Raw genomic sequence first — 17,700 nt, 5'->3', positions numbered from 1 at the left:
AGTCTTAAGTCTCCTGCATGCTCGTGGTTCTTGTTCTGGAACAGCCAGGAGAGGGATGAGGAGCTTGGACACCGCTGTCTTTCAGTGTTTCTCCAGACCAGACCCCTGAGTGAGCTCCCCAGGCCCTCTTCCAGCACTCCAACCACCCTGTGGGCTCCCCACTTTACTGCATTCTACCGCATTCTCTACACTGTGCTGTCTATGGCCATGGTTGCTAACTGGCCCTGAAGCCTCCCCTTTGGTAACTTCCTTATCGGATAAATGACATCTGCCTGGACCTATCCCGGACCTGTGGGGTTTGCAGGTTCAAACTTCTCACCAAACTGAGGAGAGCCCTTCTCCAACGTCTCAGGCTGGGTCGCCACGAAGGGCCGGGTCTCCCAAGAGCCTGGGAGGTGGTGCAGGGCGTGAGACCCGTGTCCCTCGAGGCTGCACAGCCCAGGGTCGAGGACACTCACCCGCTCATTCTTGTCGGTGCAGAAGAGCCGAGTGTGGTGCCTCTTCTGGACCACTATGAACGTGATCCCCGGCTGGTAGTCTTTTTCTAGCTTAATGCATGCCTCTCGGATAGCCAGTAACTCGTGGTGAAGAACCTATGGAAAGAAAGAAGAACACGTTTGAGGATCATTATGTTTTCAGGCCTCTTGCTACCTTGGAACAAATCCCTTAATCATGTGTATGTTTGATACATGTTTACATTAAGGCTTGTAGTTCCACTAGCTTGTTACCTGTGTGATTCTGACTCTCTGAGCCTGTTTCTTCATTAATATCATGGAGCAAACGATACCCAGGTTTCGTAGTTAAATGGTTTAGGTTAGATAATGGAGAAACAGGCTGAGCACGGTCTCTGGAATGTTCTAAGTGCTACCACCCACCGTGGACATGAGGCACTGTGGGAAACACATACATGAACAAATCAATCCAACAACTTAGTTTTGGATTGGAGAAGACAGAGAGACTCTAGTAAAAAACAAAAACAAAACAAAACAAAAAAACCCAAAAAACCGCTGGCTTAGGAGCTGGACCTGAGTTCAAATCCTAGCTCTACCACTAAGCAACCGTGTGGCTTTGGAAAGCCATGCACCCTGTCTGATCCCCAGTATTTTCAGTTTTAAAATGGGAACATTGCACCTTGCAAGCTTGCCGTGAAGACTAAAGTCACCTGCAAAGCGCGAGGAGTTAGGGTACAAGGATGCTGGCACTGTCTCTGCTCCCCCACCCGTGTCAGAGATGAACAGGCACACAGCCTGGCCCGGCGTGGTGATGGCTGCTACAGGGACCCCACACCTCAGGGTTTCAGCAACTGCCCTCACCAAATATTGTGTTGTGATGTCTCAAAAATATGTCTTGGGTTCTGGGTCCAGAAACCCCATTGTGGTGATTCTGTAAGGTGTGGAGTGCGTTCACAGAGAGAGAAAACGGAGGAAGACGCAAACCCTCTTCTGCAGTAAGAATGCCAGTGACAGAGGGTGAACGGGCGCTCAGACGAGGGCAGAGCATCTCCCAGCGGAGGGAACCGGACCCGAGAGGCGGCACAGGAGCCCCCGACCCAGGTTCCCACAGAGGCTCCGAATCAGGGGCCCTGGCCAGGAGCTACCAGACGGTCAAGGAACCTCGAAGCCATCCCCCTTGCCCGCTGCGGCCTCAGCTGCTCCTGCTCTGGACCAGGAAGGCACTGGCTCCCGCGCCTTGTCGCGTGCCACCCCGCCTGTCTAGCAAGGTGGCCTGGGGCCTCTGGACACGCCGAGTGCCTCTCAGGATGTCTTCCCGTCTGGGTGGGTCTCCTGCAGCATCGGATACTTCTGCCTTCCCTGCTACTATCTCTCGACAAAGCGTGTCCTGGAGACGCGGAGGGGGTGGAGGTGGCATTAGCCCTGGCCAAATATGGACACACTCAGGGCATCAATCCCCCGAGTTCCAGGCTCGGATGGATTCACTGCTGCCCACAGTCCCCTCGACTTGGAGATGCTGCGGGTGCTGTCACCTGGAGCGTAGCAACAAACCCTCTTTTGTCCTCACCTGCCCCGCCTCCAGTGCCCCGGTGTCTAAGAGGCTCCCCTGCCTTCCAGACGTTTCCTCAAGGCGATGCCCCACACGTCACCTAAGGTGCCGCCTCTCCCTCCACATCCAAACAGTGGCTGGGTCCTGTTGACTATTTCCAAACGGCTCCCACCTACCCTCCTCCCGGCCACTGTCCTCACCCCGCTCTGCGCTCTCCCCACTCTGGCCCGCCCCCTCCTTGGCAGAAAGAGGTGACCCCCAAGCCACAGCGGTGTCCCTGCCCCACAGAGACTCCCCTCAGCCTGCAAGGCAAAGCCTAGAGCCGGGAAGCGCCCCCGGCTGGCGTGCGCTGGACCGAGTCCGCCAGGACAGGCCTCTCCGCCCCACCTGCCGCAGGGTCCTGACAACCCCGAGCCCATCACCACCGCCCACACGGTGACCAGATAAGCCTGGGGGCAAAAGGAAAACCACACCACTGTCTTCATTAGCGAACCCAAGAAGCTGTGCTGCCGAGAAACAGGTGAGTTTAAGACACCGACAAGAGGGCAGGGAAAAAGCGGGGGAGACGGCCGACCTGCTGGAACTGCCCCTCGGAGACACCGTCTCGGTAGAAGATGATGCGGGTGGGCTTGAAGCGTGTGGACTTGTAGAACTGGATGAGAAGCTCGCGCACCATGGCCGCCAGGTCCTGGATGATCTCCTGCCGGTGCTGCTGGACGCGCACGGTGGCGCAGTAGCGGTTCGGGTGGGCGTCCATGCTGCCCACGACCTGCGGGGCAGCGCGGGTTCAGCGGGAGCCCCGAGGGTCCCCGCTCTGGGGGCGAAGGGGGTCCAGGAGGAGCCCCGAGGGCCCCCGCTCTGGGGGCGAGGGGGGTCCAGGAGGAGCCCCGAGGGCCCCGCTCTGGGGGCGAAGGGGGTCCAGGAGAGGGCTCGTCACATGCAAACCCGCCACCTTTACGATTCTTCTGAGTGCGTGGCTGTAGTGCTTATAAACGTGTTCCGAGGAATAAAAGTTTGCCCGAGGGACCTAATAAAAAAATCAACGATTGTTCTGAACCCCTAATTCTGCTTGTGACTAGATGTGGCTGAATTACATCAGCCCAGAGAAGGTACCTGGCAACAGTGACAGTGTCCCTAATTCTTTCAAGCACGCTGTTTTCCCAAAGCCACGTGCACCTCCACACACGACACTCCAAGATTCCGGCCCCTAAGAGCGACGAGTGTCCCGAAGGCAAGCTGGCCTGAAGCCAGTCGCCTGCAGGTGCCACCCAGAGGGAACCAGACGGCGAGTGCCAGGGACATGACCCCACCGGGCCGCCCTGCTGCACTGTTCATGCTATCAGACAAGGAAAGGGCCAAGAAGTACGGAGATGCTGATTACGCAGGAACACACACCAACAGGGGGCCCGGCAGGAGGTGATACTCACGGCGGCGATGGACGGCTTCTTCCCGTCCCCGGCAGGTGGGTGCGTGACATCCGCCCCCAGAAAGATGACGGGCTGCTGGAACACCGGAGGCCTGTGAGGGGAAGCAGGAGCGTCACAGGCCAAGACTCGGGGACACGGCCCGGACCTCTCAGGGTACTGGCACCAGCGTTACTTTGTGTGCTAAGGGAACTGTGGCCGTGTTTGTAAAGACTCCTTATCTTTCAGTCACATGCACAGAAAACCTTACAGGTGAAAAGCTGCTTGGTGTGAGACCTGCTTCAGAATAAGGCGGTGGGGGAGAGGGTGTAGACGGAGTGTAGACTGAACGAGAGTGCGAAGGTGCTGACAGCTGCTGTGGCTGGGCTCAGGGACACGAGGGTTCTACCCACGTAGATGGCTGAAAATTCCAAGACAATGATACACACAGAGAGTCCCATAGTTTGTTACCCAACCTCGGGCCTGCAGCCGCCCTGCAGGGTGCCCAGGAGCATGCTTGCTCTCTACGTGTTAGAGGCCAGTCGCAGCCCCCATCCTGACACCCCTACGTCTCCAGACATGACCACACACTCTCAGGGCTGCGACACCGCCCCAGTTGAGAAGCACTGCTCTAAGCTCTCTCCCTGGGTCTTCTAACCGCTGGCTGCACTCCAGCGGTCACGACCCTGAAGCGCCAGCATTGGGGGCACAGTTCTCGAGCCAGCCGGCGGGTCCCAGACTCACCGGCTGTGCGTTCTGGAGCTTTCTCTCTCTATGCCTCACTCTCCTCTTTTCCCTGACCGCGTGTGCTCTCCCGCCCACCCTGCGCCTGCCCCCCCCCCACCCCGCGGCTCTTCCCTGCTGCCCCCTCCCCCAGTCCTGGATCGGTCCCGGGAGCATCCCGGAGCAGCATAACACACGCAGTTATGACTCACACCTTAAACCAGCAAAACCACACCTGCCTCCGGACTCCACTCTCCTCCCACAGCTCCCTCCCTCGCTTCCCTTGCTCGCCTTGTGGCAAAGCTCCTGGAATTAGCGGAACCGGAACCCAAGCAGGCCTCCTGCTGCCATGGCAACAAGCCTCCTCTTTGCAAGGTCACCAACGACCTGCACACGTCCCCCAGTCCCATGGTGGAGCCTCGGACCTCATCGCACTCGGCCGGTTGGCACCGAGTGACACAGCCACGCACTGGCTCTTCCCCCCCACCCCACCCCCGACCCCACCAGGCTCCAGTGCTGGCTCCTCACCTCCACGACCTTTCTAACCCTTGACTCTCCAGGGCTGAGGGTTTGGACATCCTTCCTATCTACACCCTGCCCTGGGGGTTCTCTCCGGCCTAGAGACCTTAAATACCACCTCCACGTGAGGATCCCTAAACAAACCTCACCAACACCAGGCCTCTGTTTCCCCTCCTCCTCCCCCCACCCCAGTATCTCCCCTGGGAGGCTGATGCACCCACCCAGCTTCCTCATCCAGTGCTGCCTAACCGCTCCAGAGGCGCAGGCTTGGACTCACTCTCGAGTCTCCTCTTCCATTCACAGACCATCCCGCCCCAGCCGTGCCCCAGCACCTCTCCTGGGACAACGCAGGAGGGCCTGGTCCCCACTCCACCCAGAGTTGGAGTCGCCTTTTAGAACGAGGTCACTGGAGCTACACCTCCACTCGTGAACCTCCCTCCCATGGATGCGCTCCCCCGGAGGGAGTGCCAGGCCCCCAGCAGCCCTCTGCCCCTCAGTCTCTCAGTGGAACACCTGCCACACTCCTGGCAGGCTGCACCACAGGGCCCTTGCACGGCCTGTGCCCTCTGGAACGCTCTCCTCCCAGGCGTCTACATGATCCTGGCCCCCCCCCTCCCAGTGCCTGCAGTCTGCTTAGTGCCACCTCCCCTGTGAAACCCTCACCCTTCTGAGCTCCTGCCCCTACCGCTGTGTCACTGTTGCTCACCTGGGCAGCGCATTTATGGACCCTCTCACCGGGGCCTGCGCTGGAGGGCTAGGACTCCTGCACACAGTAGGCGCTCAATAAACACAGAACCTGCCGCTGAGTGAACTGAGCGGGTCCAACGACCCCTCATCGCAGAGCCACCCCCTCCCAGGGCAGCCACCACATCTCACGTGCGGGACCCCCGGCCCTGGGTGGGGTGAGAAGTCCCTTCTCCTCCGGCCCCTGCACCCGGTCCTCAGTGGCCTGCAGGTGGCCCTGGTCGCCTAGACCGAGAGCAGCCGAGACCCGCGTCCCCCTCACCTCCTTCACCCACTGTCCAGGGGAGCGGACGCCGGCCCCGGCAGGCCCCACCCCAGGGAGTCGCGCACCAGCTGCCCCGCACGCGGCGGAAGGCCGGCCTCACCTCCCCTGGGGCAGCAGGATGTTGTTCACGCCGCCCAGTTTGACGTTGATCTTCAGGCAGAGGTTGGACAGGGTCTGCGGCGTGGTCCTCTGCACGTTCTTCATCTGCACACACTGCGTGGCCATCCCCAGCACCGTGTCTCCTACACGCTTGACCTCGGCTGCGGAGGGAACGGTGCCCTCAGGATGGCTCCCCGGCGCCTCCCCTCCGCCCGCCCCGCGCTCCCCCGCCCCACGTGCAGCCAAGCCCGTGGAAGAGGGGCCTGGCCCAAGAGGAGGTCAGAGCCCGGGTTCCAGCTCTGCTCCGCGCCGCCCAGGCCTGCGCTAGCTGCGGGGCGTCCCCCCCCCCCGCCCCCGCTCGCCCAGGGAGGCCGGGCGGCTCAGACAGCCCAGTCCTCGTCAGGAGCGTTTCCACGACTTATGCAGGCCTGCAGGGCGGTGCGGGCAGAGCCAGGCTGGAACCCGGGGCTTGCATCCCGAAGGCCACCCTCCGTCACAGTGCTCAGGACGGCAAGCAAGCCAACGCTCGAGTCGTTAAAATATAAACACGGGCGTTCTCAAATCCTCGGCAAGTGCAAATCCCACATCCAAGACCTCTCTGGGCCCACACCCCCTCTACTCCTGGCTTCCTTCATGAAGCAACTGGTCAGCCGCTCCCTGGGCGGGCCTGGGAGAAGATGCGTAGGATGGGAACTCCGGGGGCTTTCTCGTTCCTCCTTTCCCTGGACGTGGAGCAAGCGCTCTGTCACCGCCCAGACGGGGGATCCCGTCAGCGACACCGACACGCCTCTCTGCTCCCTTTGCCCTGGGGCACCCACACGCCTCCCGCACTGGGGCCTCTGGTTCCCAGGGGGCTTCTGGCAGACGCACCCGGCACCCACCTCCCCATGCCGCCGCCACCTATCTACACCACCAGCGCCCCAGAGCTTCCCGAACCAGGGCCTGGGACTCCATCACAGGGGCCTGGTAACTTTCAGCCGAGGGAAAGTGCAACTGCCCTTCTGGAAGAAAGGACTCTGATCAACTTCCAGAGGATTCTGAGGCGGGCACAGCTCACAAGTGCAGAAGCGAGTCCCAGGCAGGAGCTGAGGACGGCGCCCCGAGTGGATGACTCGTGTGCGTCGCCCGACTGCTCCTCCATCCGGCCGACGTCTGCGTCGGGCAAGGTAACCGCACACGTGTCGAGTCCTGTGCCACCGCAGGAGGCTGGCCTCCGGGAACCGCGGCCCCAGACGAGACCCCCAAGGGCGGCCCTGGGCACGCGCGCGGCCGCAATCAGAAACCACCTGGTCTTTCCTAGCTCTCGAGTGAGCCAGAGACAGGCAGCTCCTTGGTGCGGCAGAGACACAAAGGGCCGAGGCTGCCCTGCACACCCACAGTGCCACCGACAGTGGCCAGAGGCCGCGTGCGCGCCGAGGCCTACCATAGACGGGGGTTTTTCCAGGCAGGATGACCACCACCAGCTGCAGGCCGGCGTACGTGTTCTTCAGATGCCGGAACATGGGCTCCACACTATCTGCCCCCTGGGCGTATTTACAGAAGCACGGCTGGCCCTGGATCGGCATTCCTGCGTCTCTCGAGATCTTCCTGAGCTGCTCCGTGAAGGACCTGAAGGAGGAGGTTCATTACGTGAAGCACCGAGAGCGCCAGTGATTCAGAGCAACCGGAGGCCCCGAGGAAAGGGCACAGTTTTAACAGATCCAGACCCCAAACCGTTTTCACTGAGATCCAAATCCGAGCTGAAGCCCTGGACAAGGCCACTTCAACACGGTAACAAACAAAGGCGGCCATTCGTGCTAACCACGCAGGTTACTGAAAAGTCACGATGAAACAGGAGACTTCAAATCGTGGCCACGCTGCCCCCTCACCAGCTGTGACACTCGCAGGGCAGTGACAAGTGCTGTCCTTTTAAAGCCGTGCGTGAGCAGCTGCCGCCCACTTGCCTGTGGATGCCTAGCGTTGTCAGGGTGAGGAAAACTGTGAGCTGACTGTCCCCTTGGATTTCCCCCCAGTTATTCCTGTGTGCACAACTTGGACTTGGATGACACAATCACGGGGGAAAACAAAACAGCCCACAGTTAAGAGTAGCACCAACAGCTGCGGCCGACAGGCCCTGTGAAATCACAGGCGGGGCTGCGGAGACGGATCCACGGCTTCTATTTTAAGCCCAGGCATAAAAGCGTCACCGCCTTTTACAGTAAAGTGAGGACACGCGACCCGCTCCAGCCAGTTAGCGCCCGACCCCCAGTACGTTAGTCAGCACAGCTGAAGAGACACACGAGTGCGGATCTGCACCTACGCCCACACGTGCACGTACCCTGGGGCCATCCGGCTCCAGGAAAAGTGAAGTGGGGGCCACAGACGGAACACGGAGAGGGGAGGCACCCCGAGGTCGGACTCTAGCCCACTCTGTCCCCCGACACCCCGCGCTCCCAGCGGAGAAGCCAGCTCGTGCCGCTGGTGGCGTGGAGGAGAAGCCCCGCCCCTCTCCAGAACCCTGAGAGCCACAGCCCTCCGGAGCCGCTCTCTGCTGCAACGCCCACCTGCTACCTTCCCCCGCTGTGTAGGCCCCCTCCTGCTCCCACCTGAGAGGCAGGAGACAAAAGCCTTCCTTTCCCTGTTGGGTCTGTTTGGCACAAAAGCATGAGCAACCAAACTGCATGTTTATGGAGCTGCTTTCAAAGGGTCTGACACTGGGCCAGGCTGGGCTGATACAGAAATATGAACCTAAAGTGGTTTTTAAAAATAATTTTAGTTCACTGAACACAGTCTTCTCCTTTGCCTCTACTTTGTACACTTATTCGTCATTTGCTGTTTTGTTTCTCACGTAACCTGCTCCACCTCTCCACACTCGCTCCAACAGCGAGTCTGAGAAGCAAAGCAGCACCGGGGCCCCCACTCCCCGGCCCGGCCGCCCCAGGCAGTGCCCTTCGACGGGGAAAGGCTGCCAGCCCCTGCCCTCCAAACGGAGCCCACGCCCCGCCCAGCCTGGCGGAGCGGGCCCTCCCCGCGGTCCCTCTGCCCCTGCCCGTCCAAGGCCAGGTACTTCTGCTCCCGGGCGGCCTTACTTGAGGTGGACCTCCGTGCACTGGCGCTGGGGGGCGAAGCACGCAATGGCCCACACCTTGATCTCAATGCCCGTGTGGAACTGCTTGTTCCTCATGTCCCAAACGCCCTGGACAGGGGTGGCAATCGCTTTATTCTGCAAACGGCGAGAAGTTCAGAGTGAGAAGAAAATGGAAAACATATTCCTCTGACCTTGGATTTTGTCACTGTCCCTACTGCTGTTGGTCCCCTGACCAGACGGCAGCTCCTGAGGCTGAGAATGGAACCTCTGTGTAGACAGACCCCCCATCTCTGAGCTGCCTGGCACCGCAGGGGTCCCGCAGGTGTGTGCAGGATGGATGGATGGATGCATGGATGGATGGATGGATGGATGGATGGAGGAAGGACAGACGGATGGATGGAGGGGGGAGAGGCGGAGGGAGGATGGAGGGGTGAAGAAGCAGATTGTGGGGAGCAGGGGGAGGCCCGGAGGGCTGAGCAGGGGGGGCCCGGAGCTCCATTCAATCTCACGGGGAGCCTGGAGGAAAAGAAGTGCCTCACGACGCTACAGGAAGGCTTCTTGTCTTCTAAACACGCTTCCGTTAATTCTACCTCATCCGTTATCAGTGGGGCAGCCAGGGAAGGGAAGGGAAGGGGAGCAAGGTGTTTCTTTCCAGCCCTGTGCCTGGGAGCAGACAGGCCAGCTAGGACCAAGCCCATTGCTGCCCCCGCTCCACACGCCACTGCCTGCAGTTGTTTAAGCTGTTCCCATTTGGGAAGAAAAAAACAGCAGATAATGCATCCACTTAATTTTGTCATCTCTCAACCAGAAAGGACCAGGTCTCAACACTGTCACCGAAGGAATCTCTGAACTGCCTTCAAGTGATTCTGGAGCACAAGGGATGGTCAGCAAGGGACACTGTGACTGGAGCTGTGTTGGCTGGACCTTTGTGTGCCCTGCAGAGAAAGCTCTTGAGTCCCACAGACTGGGCCTGAGTCAGAGAGAAGTCTTTGGCACTGGCCTCCATTTTTAGTTAGGGCCATGTGGAGGGGGCAGAGCTGTAATCCCAGGCCTGTGGGCAGCAGGCCCTGAAGGACAGGGCTGTGCCTGAGTTGCTGTCATTTACTCTGCAAAACTGTTTTTTAATGAAAAACACGTTTTTCCTACTAAAATAAGCATATTGTAAACATCAAACATTACAGAAATGAATGTTTTTGTTTCCTATATTTTCTAAACTACTACCCAGCTCCTGCCAGCCTCCTTCTATAAGACAGAGCCACCACCAAGTGTGGTGTTCCAGACTCAGTAAGTAAACACACACACACACACACACACACACGGAGTTCCCACGGCAATGCACCCTTACTGTGCGAGTGTTTCTCAGCCTCAGTCCCACCGTGGACACGTGGCTGGCTGACTGCTCTGTGGCAGTCCTGTGCCCTGGAGGGTGCCAGCAGCCGCTGCCCATCAGATTCCAGCCGCCAGACATCGCCGGATCCCCGGGGGACATTTAATGTTTTGTCTAACAGGACAATGGGTAGGGCAGGTGATGAGAAGTGTTTGCTCCCATTACAATGTTTAAGACATCTGGAAAAATTCATTCATTTAGAAGCATTAAAAAGTTTGGATCCTTACAATTCTAACATTCTTGCAAGGTTAGATTACAAGAGCTGCTTTGTTTTGCAGATGACTCCTGTCTTTACTAAAAGGTGGAAAGACGCTGGATATGCAATGTTGGTTTCACTAGGCAAGTCTCACTACTTCGGGCATCTCCTCACTGACTTGTGAAGGGGAATCCCCCTCTCCCTCCTAGGGCCACAGGGAGGGTTAAGAAGGTGCTGTCTCTGCAGTGTCTGAGCCCCCAGGTGCACAAGTGGGCTGAGAAGGAGCCAGGAGGCCTTGCTCAGAAGGCAGCCTGCAGAGAACGGGGCGCAGCCCCCATGCCCACTGGCTAGGGTGGGGCTCCCCCCACAAAGGAATACCATGCAACAGTCAAAAACAACAAGCCAGAGGTCACACACATTCCAAGATCTCCATGGGATCCAAGAGAAAATATTAAGTAAAAAAAGGCAAGGCACAAACGTGTATTTAATATGCAGCTATTTGCACAAGAAGGGGTGAAAAAAATATGTGAATAATCCCTGGAGCGATTTTACAAGGAGAATTGCCTCCTGGGAAAGTAACCAGGATCTGGGGAGAAAGAGATTTTTTTCCCTATAATGCTTTGTATCTTTTGAACTTTGAAACACTTAAAAAAATAGAACTTATATTTTAAAATAAGAAAGGAAAAAGTCCTGCAAACAAAACTGAAGGGACTCCCCTGGTGGTGCTGTGGTTAAGAATCCGCCTGCCAATGCAGGGGACACGGGTTCAAGCCCTGGTCCGGGAAGATCGCACATGCCGCGGAGCAGCTAGGCCTGTGCGCCACGACTACTGAGCCTGCGTTCTAGAGCCCGCGAGCCACAACTGCTGAAGCCCGCGTGCTCTAGGGCCTGCATGCCGCAACTACTGAGCCCGCATACTGCAACTACTGAAGCCCACGTGCCTAGAGCCCATGCTCTGCGACAAGAGAAGCCACTGCGATGAGAAGCCTGCGCACCGCAGTGGAAGAGTAGCCCCCGCTCGCCGCAACTAGAGAAAGCCCGTGCGCAGCAACAAAGAGCCAACGCAGCCAAAAAAACAAAAAACAAAAAAACAAAACTAAAGCTTGCCACAGGCACTGAGGACTGGAGTCCCACTCCATCAGGTAAAAAGGTGTCAAGTCATGCAGAACGCAGGCTCCCACAGGTGCTCACTGACCCACAAAAGCCATGACCTTTGTTTTCTCTCTCTCTCTCTCTCTCTCTCACTCTTTTTTTTGGCTGTGGCCCGCGGCTTGTAGGACCGTAGTTCCCTGACCAGGGATTGAACCCAGGCCCTGGCAGCAAAAGCGCCGAGTCCTAACCACTGGACGGCCAGGGGATTCCCAAAGCTGTGACCTTGGAAGCTGAGCCCCACCACCTGCGCTGTGGCTAAGGGGGCGGTGCCAGGAGGAAAGGAGAGAAGAACTTCTCGTGAGCTCTAAGGGGCTCAAGGGTCAGGACCGTACTGACCAGAACCAGAGGTCAAATGGGCAAAAACAAACAAACAGAACTGTGCCCGTGACTAAACTGATGTACTTGCTCCCACATACCTCCAAAACAAAAGTTAGAAAGCAGAAAAGCGGCATGAACTTCTGGAGAATAACTCGTCACTGGCAGAGTATCTATCATACAAAGAATGATGCTTTTAAAATTTTGATGAGATAATAAAGTTTACCTTTTGAAAAGAAAAGGGGTGATTCAGAAAACTTTAAAAGGGTTAAGGAAACCAGTCCTTCATGAAGGCCCATAGCTGTTACAGGTTCACACTGGGGCAGGAAGAATTCTTTACCTTGACCATGGTCTACACCTCTGAGGGTGTGTGTGTGGGGGTCAGGTGCTGCGCCCCACCATCGACGTTCAGACACATACTCCCAACACCCACAAAACGCCCCACCCAGCCGTCTACCTACCCGGCCCCCGTAGAGGATGGAGGGCGGCTGGAGGACCCGCCCGGTCACATCGGTCATCTCGTCTTTGACCATGATTCCAAACTCACGAACATACGGATCTGTGTTAAAACTGGCACTTCTCATCTTGAAAAGGGAAGAGAGAAAAGGCACAGAGTCAGGGGTGGACTCTGCTTCCTTCCAGAAGCCGAGTCTGTCCAAAGCATCATGGGGCCTGGCCCTGGGCACCCTGAACTGGCGTCCCCAGGGTGTCCCCACCCGAGGACTGGCCTGAGGATGTGACGCTCACCAATTTGCTAATCTCTTCCTGCCGATCGGGGGCTGACCTGGCAGTCGCTCTGATCATGGTTGAGGTCTGATTGTCGGTCAGCTTTTTTATGCATCTCTGTCCCGCCACTATGTTACAGACCTACGAAGAAACGCAAGAACCGGGTGTCAGCACCGGGCTGGGGAGCGGGCGCGGGTCTGAGGCCAAGCGCGGGAGCTGGCGCCCAGCGCTGCCCGTGACACGTCTATTCGCCACGAGAGAACCGTGAAGCACCACGCAGGCGCCAGCGTGGAGGCTGCCCTGAGATCCGCCAGGAACCGCACGCGGGAGGAGGCCCTCTGGTCCGAGGCAGAAACGCCCCGAGGAAGCCCAGCACGACAGAAACGCGAGCCGGGAGCCGCGCCGCTGAAAGCGGCACAGCCTCTGAGGCCACCCAGCAGCGGGGCGGGGTTGGCCTGTGTCCTCACCGTGGGCTGTGCGGACCCCCCGTCCTCAGACACGGGGGTGTAACGCAGAGCTGCCGGTGATGGGAAGGAAGTCTGCCTCCTGCACACAGCACAGGAGAAGCCAAACCAAGGGCCGGGTGTTTCGGTAACTGGACAAATACCGAGAATTTAAAACACTAACAGAAAAGACTTAAAAACTTGTGTCCTTGTTTCAGCATTTGATCTTTTCCCAGGCAAGGATTTTTCAAACCAGAAGTGAATTTTAGACTTCCTGAGCACATTTTCCTGGGAGCCAGGGGCCTGCTGGGCACACACATATGGTCTCGACCTTCACACGAATCCTGTAAGTTACCAAACCCATCTTATTAATGCAGAAACTGAGGCTGGACCACACCTGTTAACCTGTCCCAGGTCCCACAGTGGCAGGAATAACACGGTTTGGGCCCGGGGTGCCAGCGGGGCCCCTGCCCCGGAAGTCCTCCTCCCAGCCCCCAGAGATGGAGGGAGGGGGACTTGCCTCTAGGGGAAGGTAGGTGTGTTTCTGCTCCTGTCCGACTTGTAAACACGGGAGGTGAGGGTAGCGCAGGACCAGCTTGTGCCTGTCCTTAAAGTACTGGGCCACCGTGCACTCGACCGTCTGCCCGCTCTCCTGCTGCAGCGGGAACCTGGGCAAGAAAGAGGCGGCTCAGGCCCGGAGCGTCCCAGGCCCCCAGGGGACGGGTGGCCGAGACCCACGTGCCCGCTCACACAGGGGTGCTTTTGTGGGTCTGCTTTCTTAGGGCTGAAGAAGGTGGAGGGTGATTCAAAGCATCTCCCTGGGGGTCAAAACCAAATCATGCCCTCTGGCTTATCTGAACATTCCCAAGTCCCTAAACTTTCGTTTTATCTCTGGAATCGGGAAGTAAAAAACACCCGCACGCCTACAATATGCAATAATCACAAATGACACATACATCTAGAGTACATGGAAAGGACTCAGGACAAATGAAGACAAATCAGAAAGAAAAGCCTGTGCACTTTCCAGCCGACCTCGCACTGACTCTGAAAGTCGTTTACTGGCTGAGTGCTCCAAGTGTCCGCCCCAGAAAACCTGAAACCTTCCAGAACAGGACAGTGAAAGGGACAAGCCGGGTCTGCTCAGGCCTCCGCAGCCACATGTGGTGGGCTGAGGCAGGAGAGGCCCACGTGCAGGGGCGGGAGAGCACAGTGGCATCCTGCACTCACGGGGGGCAGCCCCCATGCAGGATGGGGCCGAGGGCGCTGGGCACAGGGGTAGGGGACCTCTGCCGACTCCTTTGCTCTGCCCGGTGGGAGGAGGTCATGGGGACAAGAACACAGGCTCACCTTGCCCCTCCTGCTGCACAGGACCCTGGGCGTCTTGGTATAACCAGTACCCAGAGACACACCAGGCACTTCCCACGGAGCGACCGCGAAATAAACTAACGAGTCCTCACTGGACCCAGGAGGCCTCAAGGTGGGGTGAGGGGGCCACACAACCTAAGACAGCACTGCATCCGTGCGGCCAGCACACTTACTACGTGGACCTGGACCCCAAACTGTCTGTGAAGTGACGGGAGCTCAAGGCAGAGGTCGCAGCATCGGCCTGGGCCGGGCCACGCTTGTGGATCCAGGCAGCACTAACTGATCCCCACTCCCTCCCTGGACACCACTCAGCACGGAGAACTGGAAAATGAACCAAAAAGACCTTCCCTCGCCTGTCATATTCAAGAAGGAAAACTGACGGCGAGCCCCGCCCCCTCCCACCCATACAAGGGGAATTTCATTATTTTATTTCACGAGGTGAAGTGTGCTTTCGGAATTTTACAACTAGCATGAAAATCCTTTGCAGAAGTGATTGCTGCAGAGTTTGGACATCTGAGTGACAGTGAAGGTCAGAGCTGATAAGCGTTTGACAGGAAGGCCGTTTACGTTTGGTGGCTGGCGGGCCGCCGGGTCACATTGCAGACGCGGTACTTCCTCTTCATCTGCCCACAGTGCGTTATCTCCACCTTTAGACCTGAGGACACACAGCAGCTGGGCTTCAGCATCAAGACTCGCCTGGGCCTGCAGCGCACGCCCCACTGTCAGTCCATCAGCTTTCAGGGGAACCTCACCCACAGACCCACGACGAGGACCTTCCGGGTGACCCTCGGGCTGGGCCATCTCACCCCCAGGGACGCCCCCTGCCCCAGGGACGCCCGGGCCAGAGGCAGGGTGTGTTCTCAAAGACGAGGGGCGACGTGGGCTCGGCTGAGTGGGCCGTCAGCCGCCTCGGCCTTCCGTGCTTCCTTTGGGGTTATTTTTAGCAACGAGCACTGCTGCCGGCCTTTGAACACCCCCAGGAAGGACAGGTGCAGAGGGGCCAAGCCTACAGGGCCTGCCAGCTCTCCGACGACGGGCAGAAGGACACAGCCAGGTCACTGAAACCTGGGCTGCGTTTTCTTGAGTGGAAACTCGGTTAAATGACAAGGAATCAATGTTCCGGAACGTCCTGAGAAACTGATTACACTCATGCTGCAGCTGCCTGGCCCTCATAGCCGCGCCCGGATACTGCCGGGCCACCCCACGCAGAAAGTCATTTAGAAATCGGCCCCGCTCTGGGAAGCGGGTGTCCTTGTCCCGCGCTGATGTGTCTCTGAGGGCTGGCTCCTCCCGCTGCCCCCTGCCCCCTCCCCTCGGAAACACGAAGGAACAAGAACTTGGGAAACTCGGGGCCATCCAGGTTGCGTCCCTCATCCACCATGCTGGGCAGCTAGTTACCTTTGATTTCTTTGGTAAACTTGACCCTTTGGGAATCTGTCAGAGGTTTTTGTTGTTCTTCAATACTTTTAAAATCCAAAACTTCACACACAAACTCGATTACTGGCTGTGCCTTATAAAACGCTGTTGCCGAGACTACAGGCGGGAAAAGAAGAGACAAAAGCCGAGACGTGACCGGGCCTGCCTGGCGAGGCCACTCCCACGGCCGCCCCGGCTCCCCCAGCTCCCCCGGCTCACGGACTCCAAGGGGCAGCAGGAGGGGTTGGCAGAGGCTAAAGTCACCCTCTGAGGAAAACGCTGCGGTTTAAAAACAAAACCCATTAGCCGGTGATAACCGCAAGCCTGGGTTTTCTGGCACTTTCTGACCACCTTCTGGTCTCGGGCTCCCTGAAGCTTACTGTTCCCACATGGGGTCCAACACAAAGGGGCAGCCGGGAACCCCCCCTCGGCCCCTGAGCCACAGGCTGTGTCTGTGGAGGGGGCCCCGCGGAGGCTCTGACAGTCAAGCGTGAGCGCCACTACCCTCCGTGCACGAGCAGTGCGGCGGGCCGGGCACGTGCGGAGGGGCCTCGCAGCCCCTCACCCCCCCGACGGCGGCCGGGGCTCCGCTTACCGTCGATATTCAGCATCATCTTCCAAAGAGAAGGCCGGACGGACTGATGGAAGCCAAACCACACCTCTCGGCCCCCGCCCAGCGGGTTGGAGCAGCCCTCGGACGCCGTGAAGAAGGAGCGGCCCACGGGGGTGTACCTGGAACGGGAGCCTTGTCTAGGGAGGCCGGCGGGCACACACCCCGCAGACGCTCAAGCCGCCCGCCTGTGTCCATGGCCAACACGCAGGGGGCACGCAGGAGAACTTCCTCCCGCGAGCCGAGGACACAGGGGTCTGGTCGCACCTCGTGCTCCCCACGCGATCCTCCCACCGCGATGCCTCGCCCGCTGCCCTCGGGTCTGCACACAGCACTTCACCTCCTTCTAGGATGGGGCGGGCAGGGGTGCGGGTGTGGGCGACCACAGTCAGCCAGCCGGGCCGGTCCCGCCCGGGCCTCGGGGCGTCTGGCACGGAGGGCCAAGGACCTCACGGAGACCAAGCACCCAGGCCCCGTTCCCTTTCCACCCGGCTCCTCTATGGGGGGGAGAGGGGGGTGCAGAGCTCGGACCCCGTCTCGGGGGGCAGCGAGGTCCACGTGAGGGAGCACCTACGCCCTCCCGGGGGGGTGACTGACGGTGCTCAGAGGCGGAGGCCACCGCGCTCTCCAGGGCGGCGGCCGCGGCATCACCGAGGCTCCCCGAGGGAAGACCCTGTCACCTACAGGCCAAGCCACCAACCAGGACACGCACACTCTTTGCTTCCCCCAGCCTCCTTCTCTATTTCCCCCAAACGAAAGACTTTCCTCCTGATTATAAAAGTAACATGGTGATTAATGCAAAGGAATTCAGAAAAAAAAAAAAATCACAGTAATTCCTGCCACTCTTTTAAAGAATGGATTCGACATTTTGGCAACAATCCTTAAGAGCTGGGGTTTTTTGCACCCACCTGCCTTCCTCACATCAACAGTTCCAAGCAGTGACAGACTACATGCAGGGGCCGGGGACCCTGCCCTGTGTTTCGAGAACACCAGGGTCCCCTTTAAATCTAACACGGCCCTTCAAGGAGAGTCCTCTTACACTTACACCCTCCCCTCAAACCTCAGGGTTCTGGTCAGTATTGGGAGAGTTCAGTACGGAGGTTCGTTTCAGTTTTAGGTTCTCCTCCTTTCACTTAATCGTTCAAAGAGTTCCTGAGGCCCTACTGTGCACGACACCGGGGGAAGGAAGAGGCGTCCCACACTGGAAACCCGAGCGGTGGGTGAGGCTCGCACACAGCTGTCACGTGGGGAGCCGGTGTGGCCCTGCGC

At 58.5% G+C, this 17,700-nt stretch overlaps 1 protein-coding gene across 7 annotated transcripts in view; it reads right to left on the bottom strand.

Annotated features, from left to right (window-relative positions):
* Positions 1 to 17,700, bottom strand: part of AGO2 (argonaute RISC catalytic component 2) — a 110,349-nt gene that overhangs the window by 19,506 nt on the left and 73,143 nt on the right. For all 7 annotated transcript variants that reach the window (XM_057532433.1, XM_057532438.1, XM_057532436.1 and 4 more), the window contains 12 exons: positions 16,417 to 16,553; positions 15,804 to 15,938; positions 14,973 to 15,060; positions 13,561 to 13,708; positions 12,619 to 12,738; positions 12,333 to 12,455; positions 8,823 to 8,956; positions 7,178 to 7,362; positions 5,756 to 5,915; positions 3,429 to 3,519; positions 2,576 to 2,770; positions 459 to 593 (listed from right to left, as the gene is read on the bottom strand). In XM_057532433.1, coding sequence (XP_057388416.1) covers positions 459 to 593; positions 2,576 to 2,770; positions 3,429 to 3,519; positions 5,756 to 5,915; positions 7,178 to 7,362; positions 8,823 to 8,956; positions 12,333 to 12,455; positions 12,619 to 12,738; positions 13,561 to 13,708; positions 14,973 to 15,060; positions 15,804 to 15,938; positions 16,417 to 16,553 — 1,651 coding nt within the window. The remainder of the gene's footprint in view (positions 1 to 458; positions 594 to 2,575; positions 2,771 to 3,428; positions 3,520 to 5,755; positions 5,916 to 7,177; positions 7,363 to 8,822; positions 8,957 to 12,332; positions 12,456 to 12,618; positions 12,739 to 13,560; positions 13,709 to 14,972; positions 15,061 to 15,803; positions 15,939 to 16,416; positions 16,554 to 17,700) is intronic.

This window comes from Balaenoptera acutorostrata, chromosome 17, assembly GCF_949987535.1.
Source record: "Balaenoptera acutorostrata chromosome 17, mBalAcu1.1, whole genome shotgun sequence".
NCBI lineage: Eukaryota > Metazoa > Chordata > Mammalia > Artiodactyla > Balaenopteridae > Balaenoptera > Balaenoptera acutorostrata.
Note: the sequence above shows the minus strand (reverse complement) of the source record. Positions and strands in the feature narration are given on the sequence as shown.